Source organism: Carassius auratus, linkage group LG36F (genome assembly GCF_003368295.1).
Source record: "Carassius auratus strain Wakin linkage group LG36F, ASM336829v1, whole genome shotgun sequence".
In the NCBI taxonomy this organism is placed as follows: Eukaryota; Metazoa; Chordata; class Actinopteri; order Cypriniformes; family Cyprinidae; genus Carassius; species Carassius auratus.
Genome location: NC_039295.1, coordinates 1825330 through 1836605, shown reverse-complemented (window position 1 = coordinate 1836605; position 11276 = coordinate 1825330). Strand labels below are relative to the sequence as shown.

Here is an 11276-nt window from a genome sequence, read left to right as displayed (position 1 = left end):
TTTGTATGTAGTGTAAATGAGCAACATCGCAAATCCTTGACTTGTTATGATCTGGGAAATTCTCATTTAAACCACATTTTCTTATAATAACGCGATATGTCGTTAAAACAGCATCTTTTTCTTATTAAAACGACATCTTTATTTGTGATAAAGAGATATCATGTCGTTAAAACTACATGATGTTCTCATAAAAAAATAAAATTCTTGTTAAAACATTCTAATGCGTGCGAAACAAATATTAAAGCTCTTTTTTTTTTTACCCAAAAATCTAGCTTAATTTTCCTTTTTCTGTTTCTCAAACAAAATGAAAGAATAATAATAATTGGCTAATAATAATAATATTTAACCACATATCTTTTAATGAGAAAAATGTGTAATTTTAACGATGTAACCTCATTACTACAAGAAAATGTCATTTTAATGACATATCTCGTTATTATGAGAAAAGATATAATTTTAATGAGAAAAAGATGTAATTTTAACAAAGTAACAACACGTTATTACGAGAAAAAATATTTTAATAAAGTAACATCTCATTTTATTACAAGAAATGATGTTTTAACAAGAACAAGACGTAACGTCTCGTTATTATGAGAAGTAATTTTAACGACAAATATCCTGTTTTATAATGATAAATGTTGTTTTATTGACATAAGATCTTGTTATTAAAAGAAAATATGGAATTATTATGTGAAACTACGTTGTTTTAATGACAAAAATGTCATTTTAATGACGTAACATCTCGTTTTTACAAGAAAATATCTAATTTTAAGGACGCTACATTTCGTTATTATGGGAAAATATGTAATTTTAATCAGAAAGAGATGTGATTTTAACAATGAAATATCTCGTTATTACAAGAACAGACGTTAAAACAACAAAACTTCTCATTATTATGACATATTTGGGTTGAAAATATAATGTGTGTGGCAGCAATGCGTCACTCACCGTAGAGTCATTCTTGACATCTTTCAGATACAGTATGTTGCTAACACAGATATTGTTTTTAATGCACTTTCTAGTTATTAATTAATTAAAGAGATATTGACATATATGCATTCTGTGCTTAAGTAGCTAGAAGATTCACAACATTAATCACATGTTGCCTTTGAAGGTATTTTATTTCTCTTATCTCCCATTAAATGAATCAAAAACATAGCTGACAGTGACTGTGCAACCTGAGAAAGAAGAAACGAATCAAGCCTGTGTTCTTCAGGTAGGTTCAGCGGACAGTCAGAATGCTCTTTTCTTGGTACGACCTTTGACCTTTCCTCCACATAACTTCACCCGTCACCTCATTCCTATACTTAGAAAGCAAAGGCCCTAGTTTGACCTGTTCGGGTCTTTACTGTGTCTTTTGCTCTTGTATCACCGTATGCTCGGCTGTGTGGATATAGCACGCTCCTGAAGGATAAACCCAGTCTATAGTGATGATAAACACTCACCTCCTGCCGTGGAAGGAAGCGAAGGCAGAATGTTATGTTTGGATCTGTCTGGGGTCATTCTTCCTTTTGCATTCAAATTCACATTTGCATGATGGATATGATATGATATAATACGAACACTCTTGATCGGTCTTCTGTCACACTAGAGTCTGTCCATTAAGGTCACAAAAAGTCCAGCTGGCTGACCCGAGAGAAGGAGCGTTTGGAATAGCCTTCCTGGCAGTGTTACTAGAGCTCCTGATGTTTGTTCAAGCTTGTGTTTACGCTGCGTCAGTGCAGGAATCAAAGCCAGTTCCCAGGATCTCTGCAGCACTGATTACACTGAGCACATGTGCATTTCTGCAGCTCCACCGCATCTAACTTCACCGACACACACTCGTGCCTGATTATAATAGAGACTGTGTGTTAATGAGTCACTCCTGCAGGTTTGGAATAATCTTTCCATGTCTCTATCTGTCGGTTTTTTACATGTCTGTCTTGTCAGAGGGAAAAAATTGTCTATCAGAAGAACATACTGGGCTGTGTTTCCCAAAATCATTGCATGTTTAAGTACAGCGTAGACCCAGTGAAACCAGTGAAGCTATGATCAATCCAGTCTTATGATGCTTTTGGGAAACACAGACCTGGTGAATGAAGCCCATTACTAGCTAGGGAAGAACAACAGACTAGCAGAAGATTGACCTGTAGGAAGAACGTGTAAAAAAAAAAAAAAAAAAAAAAAAGCATGCATGGGATTTCTGTATACTAATTATTATACATTTATGTTTTGCATGCACAATCACCACTCTGCGTTTTTTAAATGGGGACATAACGTCGACCAAACTGTAGGAATGACCCTAATGTGATTGCAGCAGATACGCCTCTCTATCATCGGGTTTCTGTGAAAGGCATCTGTCCCAGTGCACATCTGAGAGTGCTTCTCAGTACTGTTGATATATTACCCCACACAGACACGATCACTGGAATCAGGTCAGAGCTCATCATGACCTCCTGTGACCCTCACAGACCACTGAACCCTGTGTGATGTCTCATGATTCGATGGAAAACACTCTCCGGTTACTTCATCACCCGTCGATTCATGGATCCATCGACTGCTGCTCATCTGAAGAGGTTTCCGCGTATCGGTCAGGCCGGTGGGCGGGGCCTCGGCGCTCCCCGGCACGCCATTGGCTGAGCCGAGGAAAGGTGTGCGCGGAAGTCTCGCTATAAATAGAGTCCCGCTGCACGAGCGTCCTGTGAAGGATGCTACCGCAGGCTCTGAGGATGGCCGGCAGGAGCGCGCTCCCGCTGCTCAGGTGCGCGGACCGCTGGGCTGACGTCATCGCGTGCGCTGCGTCACGCCAGGTGAAGACGCTGGAGCAGATGCCCGGACCCTCATCCGGGGGCTTCATCTGGGACCTGCTCTTCAGACGCGGACTCTCGCGCCTCCATCAGCTGCAGGTGCGCGCGATCTCCCGTCGAAACGTCACTGCTCGCTTATTACATTCTGTTAAAGTTGTAGTGAAAGCATCCAGTTTATTAAGATTAATTGTATTGTATAAAAACAGTAGGCTAATAAGAAGCATTCTTTTCTTTGGCTAGGGAAACAAACTGAAAAATATCAGTGTTTTTCTTTTTAACCCGTGCTGTGCTGGAAGTCATTTTAATTTGGTATTCCTAGCCAAATAGTTTCTAAATCTCTCTTTATGCTCCATGATGGATTCTGTTCTTTACGTCAGCCTGTTTTCTGTCAGTCAGCACAGGGTTAGGAACTGATTGATCTGAGCTCTTGCTCCTCAAGCGTTATTTGTGGAACAGATGAGGAGCAAAAGCTCAGATCAATGAGGCCGACGATCAGTTTCAGGAACAATCCCAAAACCTGTGTTTCAACTGAGAGCAAACAAGCTGAAAGAAGATCGAATCTGATACTTGGTAATAATATAGCATATGAGAAACTGATACCTATTTTTTTGTAGGTCTGTCATTTTGACACCACAAGCACAAGGAGTATGAAAAAGAGGCAGACACTGATGACCAATCCACATCTTTTGTGACGTGTTTTAAAAGTGTGTTCTGTGGCTGTGTTTGAAGCTGGAGGGCCGGAGGAGGTACGGGGCCGTGTGGAAGGCCAGCTTCGGGCCCATCCTGACGGTGCATGTGGCCGAGCCGGAGCTGATCGAGCAGGTGCTGAGACAGGAGGGCACGCACCCCATGCGCTCCGACCTCTCGTCCTGGAAGGACTACCGCAGGCTCCGCGGAGAGGGATACGGACTCCTGACGGCGTGGGTACAAGCGCTCGCTCAGAGCAATACAAGCAGATTGCATGCATGCAGCTCGTCCGTCATGATTCAGTTAAAACACTGGTTGCAGGAGCCAGTTTTACATGCATCTCACACACCAGGGAAGCGTGTAGAGTAATAATCGGTTGCTGCAGGTGTTAGGAATTCAGTGGTTAATGAGAACTGAACAATTATTCACTGTACTGAAGCTGTATGAACACACAACACTGTTTAAATGTTGCTTCTCGTTTCAGAATAATATCCAAAAAATAAAAAAACGATCCCATAATCTTTACAAAAATGTCCTTAACATTAACACATAACCAAAAAAAAGCCTTAATAAATTATTAAAAAATTATTATATTTTGAATGTTCAGAAAAATATTAAGAAATACATTTTCAGGGGGCGGGGCTTGATGTTGTAGGCGGAGCCACGGTGGTGGATTTTAAACAAAAGCCTAATATTAAACATCCCAAATTCCTATAGATTAACATACAAATCAGTGAAGTTATATGAGATTGAATATCAATTTATGCTTTTGTGATTTTAATTCAATATTTTTTAGTCCAAATTTTAACCTCTAAATAAATGATGCACCATTGCAATACTACAGTGTAAGTAAGCACTATATGGCTGTATAGACATATATATAAATACATAAACGGCTTGCTGAGAGAGAACGTGATGATGTAAGACGTAAACCACAGTAGGATATCTTTTCAGACTTAAGTAAAAGTAGATGTTTAAATGTTGATTTGAAGTGTCAGTTTTTCTCATTGCAAGTTAAATCTGGACACACAGAAAGCATTTTGCTACTCATACTGATATATGAGTATATATATATTGAAAAATATATATAATTGAGTGTCTAGATACCATGAAGAGAGATTCTGGAGTAAATCTTGAGAGAAGACGTTGCATGGAGTCATTGTAGATGGAGTCTGAAGTGTGTTCTGACATGCACTGATGTGTGTGTGTGTGTGTGTGTGATGCAGTGAAGGCGAGGAGTGGCAGAGCGTGCGCAGTCTCCTGGGGAAGCACATGCTGCGGCCCAAAGCTGTGGAGGCGTATGACGGCCCCCTGAACGCTGTCGTGACCGACCTGATCCACAAACTCAAGCTACGCTCGCAGCAGAGCTCCAGCGGCCTCGTCACAGACATCTCTGCTGAGTTCTACCGCTTCGGTCTGGAAGGTACACCCACAACGAGCTTTCATTACAACTGAGCTGAAAAAGAGTCCTCAACTCTGAAGAATAAAGGTGCTTCACGATGCCATGGAAGAACCTTTTCTTTGTCTAAATGGTTTCATAAAGATCCTTTAACATTGTGTTTCACAAAAGGTTCTTTGTTGGAATAGAAGGTTCTTCAGATTATAAGAAAGCAAGGAAGGGATGGTCCAAAAATGTTTTTTCTGTGGCATCGCTGTGAAGAAGCTTTTAAGCACCTTTATGCATCAGAAAAATGAACAAATATTGATTCATGCTTCTTCTAATTAAGATCTTAAATCAAGCAGAAAGTCTTAAATTCATTAAACCACCGCATTCTTTCCTGGTTTTTAAAGAAGTCTTGTGCTGCTCCTGCAGGGATCTCGTCTGTGCTGTTTGAGTCCAGGATCGGCTGTCTCGACCCGGTGGTTCCTGTGGAGACGGAGCGCTTCATCCAGTCCATCAACACCATGTTTGTCATGACGCTCCTCACGATGGCCATGCCTCGCTGGCTCCACCGGCTGCTCCCCAAACCCTGGGACACCTTCTGCCGCTGCTGGGACTACATGTTCCAGTTCGGTGAGTGTCTCTGGAGCTGAAACCGTTCCCATGACTGGAGTTTCTCCAACCTCATGAGTGTGAAACTGAAACAAGTACACCTTGCAGAGAAGAAGACAAATCCAGCATTAAGACGCTTTTAACTAAAATAGGAGTCTATAACAGTGCGAAAGTGCATCTCCTGTTGTCTCTCACGTCAAAATCCTCATTTGTTCAAAGCTGTGATCTGTGCAGATTTCTCTCCTGATTCAGACCACTTTTTCACTGGAGGAATTGTTATTATGGATTATGCACTCATATTTTCGCTTGGGTTGCATGTGATGAAATCTGAGGGGAGCACATTTTGATATTTGGCTGCACTACTCCTGTAGTGTTTCATAAGGAATCCAGTAGATCATATACACATCTCTATAGAAGACATTCCAACAGTTCTTCATCTGAGCTGTGGATGTGTAAGAGGTTTCTGATGTTGAATCTCTCTGTGTCACCGCAGCTAAAGGTCACATCGACCAGCGTCTCGAGGAGGAGAGGCAGAAGATGGCTCGAGGAGAGCGTCTAGAGGGACGATACCTCACTTACTTCCTGTCTCAGGCCGGGGTTCCTCTCAAATCTGTGTACAGCAATGTGACGGAGCTGCTGCTCGCTGGCGTCGACACGGTATGAGCCAGAAAACACTTCCCACCTTCTGAACGAAGGGTCAGCAGGACAGATTAATATGGAAACATAAAATATTCAATATGCGATTTCACTGAAATCACTTTCAGAAATGTATTTCCTGCGTTTATCATAAACCGAAAGTTATTGTGAGTTGGTATGGACACTAATATAGTTTTTATTCAGTTATATTGAATTGAGATAGTTGAACTAAATGAAAATGAGAAGTGTTGCCTTGTTAACTAGCTGGAAAGAAAAGTTTAAGTATATTATAATAACTATAATAGCTCTAATAACCCTTCATTATAGTCATCATCCTTCGGTCACTTTAGACATTTCACAGGTTTTCTACAATGGACTTAAGTTAATCGTGTTGCATTAACAAAAACAGGTAACACTTTATTTTAAGGTTTTCTCGTTACACATTACATGCACTTACTATTATAATAACAATAAGTTATGCATAAACCCTAACCCTAACCATATAGTAAGTACTGTACATGTACTAGTTAATTAATATTACTTAGTACTTCAATGTTTTGTTACACTGTAACAAGAACACCTTAAAATAAAGTGTTACCAAAAAAACACACTGACTGCACCTTTCAATCAATCCGCATTTCTGTGAACCGTAATCATCTGAAATCACTTTGGCAGACAATGTTTTATCCAAAGCGGCTTAAAACTGAGAAATACAACAAGCCATTTATCATAAGATGAACACTAGAAATGCCTGTTATATAAGGTTTCAGTCAAGCTAGAACAGGAAGTGCTGATTTCCTGAAGACTAGATCTGTGATGAAAGCTGATTTAGGGAGTTCTGACTGTGGTGATGCAAGATCTGACCTGATTATCTGATGTCTCTCCATTCTTGGAGAGCAGTGAACACTGGTGTTTTGGTGTAGCATCTGTGTGTGGAGGATGTGTTCACGCTGTGTATGTGTGCTGCAGATCTCCGGCACGCTGTCATGGTCTCTGTACGAGCTCTCGCGGCACCCTGAGGTCCAGACGGCACTGCGGGACGAGGTTCGGCACGTGATGAAGGACCGCAGCGTCCCCGAGGCGCGTGATGTGGCTGCCATGCCGCTCATGAAGGCCGTGATAAAGGAGATCCTCAGGTACGAGCCTTCTCTCGTGTCATCAAACAGTTCATCCTGTGCGCTGTATAAAAATAAAGCATTGAACGCTCTCCAGGCTGTACCCAGTGATCCCAGCCAACGCTAGAGTCATCACAGACAGAGATATCACCGTCGGTGGATACCTCATCCCAAAAAACGTGAGTACTGCACACTCCAGCAGCTCCGGTGCAGGGTTATAAAACACACTCTAACTCTGATGGATTGCTTCTCTCAATTAATTAAAGGAATAGTTCATTTCTTCATTTACCCATCCTCATGTCGTTCCAAAAAAAATAAAAAATACTATGGAAGTCAGTGGGAACCAGCAACTGTTTGTACACCAGCAATCTTCAAAATATCATCTTTTATGTTCAACATAAGAAAGCAACTCATAATGGCTTGGAATGACATGAGAGTAAATGATGACTAATGACTATCGCTTTAAGCATAAATGTGCAATATTTAACTGCCCTAGTAAAAAAAAAAAAGAATACATTTAAAATGCATTTATTTTTTAGTTGAGATCTATTAATATTTTTACTGACACATCACTCAAGACTTAGTGGTATAAAATTGATAAATAAACTTTATTTGGAGAACTACTTGTGCACAATGTACATTTTTTTAATATTAAGCCTAAAATGTCTCGATTGATGAGGATTGTATGATCTTAGAATATTACCAGTCTTTAAATGCATCTTTAAAAATCGCTAAATATATAAATAAATAAAATTTTAACTGTTTTAATTGTTAAAAGTTGATGGTTTGTAATGGTATTATAGTGAAAACCATTATAATTTTTTTCAGCTGGGAATTTTCTTCATAGTGTAAAGAGTGTTTGTTTATATAAACTAAACTACGAGTTGATGTTCCCTTGATTTGTGCTTACATGAAAGTGCAATAATTCTGATTAAATGTAGAAAGAACGCCGTCACATGACAGTCGTGGGTGTAAACTTTGTGATGCTGATGTGAAGGTCTGTGTCTGCTCGATCCTCATAGACGCTGATCACTCTGTGTCACTACGCCACGTCCCGTGACCCGCGGCAGTTTTGCGATCCGGACGAGTTCGTCCCCCAGCGCTGGCTGAGCCGCTCCGAGGGCAGTCACCCGTACGCCTCCGTGCCGTTTGGAGTGGGCAAGCGCAGCTGTGTCGGCCGACGCATCGCTGAACTGGAGCTCTACCTGGCGCTGTCTCGGGTATCTCAGATACTCTGAACTCACCCCAGGGGTTTTCTAAATGCATGCTGTTGATCTTATTGTCAGGTTCATCTGTGCGTATGTATTTAGCCTCGTAAGCAGTGTTGGGGAAAGTTACTTTTAAAAGTAATGCGTTACAATATTACGTTACACTAATTATGTTACTTGGTTACTTTTTATGGAAATTAATGCATTATGGTACTTTTCAATTAATTTTTATGGAAAGTAATATGTTACGTTATTTTTCAGTTACTTTTTTTGAAGAAAGTAATGCGTTACATTACTTTTCAGTTACTTTTCATTGAAAGTAATGCGTTACGTTGCTTTTCAGTTACTTTTCATGGAAAGTAATGTTACGTTGCTTTTCATGTAAATCAATACGTTACTTTTCATTGAAAGTAATGCGTTACGTTGCTTTTCATGTAAAGTAATACGTTACGTTACTTTTCATGGAAAGTAATACTTTACTTTTCAGTTACTTTTTATGGAAAGTAATGCGTTACGTTGCTTTTCATGTAAAGTAATACGTTACGTTGCTTTTCATGTAAAGTAATACGTTACGTTGCTTTTCATGTAAAGTAATGTGTTGCGTTACTTTTCATGGAAAGTAATACGTTACTTTTCATGGAAAGTAATACGTTACTTTTCAGTTACTTTTCATGGAAAATAATGTTACGTTGCTTTTCATGTAAATCAATACGTTACTTTTTATGGAAAGTAATGCGTTACGTTACTTTTCATGGAAAGTAATACGTTACTTTTCAGTAACTTTTCATTAAAAGTAATGCGTTACGTTGCTTTTCATGTAAAGTCATACGTTACGTTACTTTTCATGGAAAGTAATGTATTACGTTACTTTTCATGGAAAGTAATACGTTACTTTTCAGTTACTTTTCATGGAAAGTAATGCGTTACGTTGCTTTTCATGGAAAGTAATACGTTACTTTTCAGTTACTTTTCATGGAAAGTAATGCGTTACGTTGCTTTTCATGTAAAGTAATGTGTTACTTTTCAGTTACTTTTTATGGAAAGTAATACGTTACATTGCTTTTCATGTAAAGTAATGTGTTACTTTTCAGTTACTTTTCATGGAAAGTAATACGTTACATTGCTTTTCATGTAAAGTAATGTGTTACTTTTCAGTTACTTTTTATGGAAAGTAATGTGTTACGTTACTTTTCATGGAAAGTAATGTGTTACTTTTCAGTTACTTTTCATGGAAAGTAATGCGTTACGTAACTTTTTAAATCTGGGCAGGGCTTGCTTGTTTTTTTTTTTTTTTTTTTTTGTTATATTAAAAATATAATCTGAAAAAGTAATCTGATTACATACAGTAACTTGTGTTACTTGTAATGCGTTTTCCCCAACACTGCTCGTAACGTTTAATCATAAGGTCGTGACTGAACCACTAATGCATGGCTTGTTTTCTCACAGATTTTAATGCACTTTAACGTGGAGCCGGCGGAGGATAGCGGTCCGGTCCGGCCGATGACCAGAACTCTTCTGGTGCCAGAGAGACAGATAAACCTCCGCTTCATCGAGCGCTGACGTGACAGTCCGAGTGAACGGCTGTGACAGAACTGGCCCTGTCCATCACAGAGAGCCAGGAGGACGCTGGGACGTCTGCAGCAGGAGCCGCTCTCTTTACGTGAGCGGACACCAGCTCAAGAACTAACCTGTGATTCCTTAACTTATGAGACATAACCCAGAAAGGAGTGAAGCTTGTCCGTCGCTGGATGAAGCTGTGCAGACCGTGCTGCAGATCTTCATGAAGGGATGTTTGTTACACAACGGAGAGACTAGAAAGAGAGAAAAACTCTTCATTTATAGATGCTTGTGTGCAAAACAAATGAGGAGCAGCTTGTGCTAATGGTCTATATCAGAAATTGAAGATTTGGTGCTACTGTGTCTGAAATTTGCCAGGTTGTTCATCGTAGCCACTGCTACAAAGTGCTTTTTTCCCACATGAAATTCTGAACTGACATAAGATCAGCCATGTGCATTCAGGAAAAATATCAGACTTGAAAAATGGCTGCTGAAACTACATGCAGTATGATTGCTTGCTTAGTTGGACAATTTTTCTATTTTGAATAAAATTGTTATTTTATTTTAAAGGTAAACTGCGTTGTCTGGCTCACTGCTATAGTGAAGTCCACGGTGATTCCACGAAAGCACATTTAACCTACTTGCTCTAACAGCAGGTTTTCTGAGAAGGCGAGTGCCAGGATGTGTGGTTCTAGTGGACACAAGGCCACGCTGTGTTTGCTCTGGGGTTTCCCAGCGAGCGCTCAGAGGGTCAGCGTGTGCTCTGAACATCAGTCTCCTAAAAACACTGGACTTCAGCACAGCTGCAGAGTCCTCTAAACCTAAAGTCTGCTCTAAAGGCCACGTCTAGATTGAACATTCAATGCTTCATTGACATTAGTGGTCTGTAACTCGTTTTGTTTGGAAATGAAGCGGTGAACTGAACTCAGTCCAAAGCTCATCTCTTGGTAGTTTGAACCAAACACAGAGTGATCCATGTTCCTGTAAGTGTTTGTGTGATCGCAATCACAGAGTCATCCATGAACAGCAGCTGATGGAAGGATGACATCTTCTGGTGAAGGTTGGTTAAGATCTGAAAGGGTAACATTTTGTCATTAATCACTTACCCCCCATGTCGTTCCAAACCTGTAAATGCATCATTGGTCTTCGGAACACAATTCTGAGTTGAATAAAGTCGATATTTTGTTTTATTGTATTCTCATTGTCTTATTAAAAGTCAGATTGAACCACTGATGGCAGATGGACTATTTTGATGATGTCTTTCATACTTTCTGGACCTTGATGTGTATTTTAA

At 39.9% G+C, this 11276-nt stretch overlaps 1 protein-coding gene across 2 annotated transcripts; it reads left to right on the top strand.

Moving 5' to 3' along the window:
• The first annotated feature begins 2663 nt into the window (after positions 1-2663).
• cyp27b1 (cytochrome P450, family 27, subfamily B, polypeptide 1) lies at positions 2664-11213 on the top strand. Of its 2 annotated transcripts, none has more exons than XR_003279489.1 (9): positions 2664-2885; positions 3516-3706; positions 4700-4896; positions 5287-5487; positions 5960-6123; positions 7072-7238; positions 7315-7396; positions 8240-8511; positions 9872-11213. XR_003279489.1 is itself a non-coding variant. In XM_026240816.1 (9 exons), the coding sequence occupies exons 1-9, from the start codon at positions 2688-2690 to the stop codon at positions 9983-9985; spliced, it is 1512 nt and encodes a 503-aa protein (XP_026096601.1). In that variant the 3' UTR covers positions 9986-11213. The 2 variants fall into 2 exon arrangements, 1 of the variants encoding a protein (XP_026096601.1); XM_026240816.1 differs by having other exon boundaries at positions 2688-2885; positions 8240-8437.
• The last annotated feature ends 63 nt before the right edge of the window (positions 11214-11276 follow it).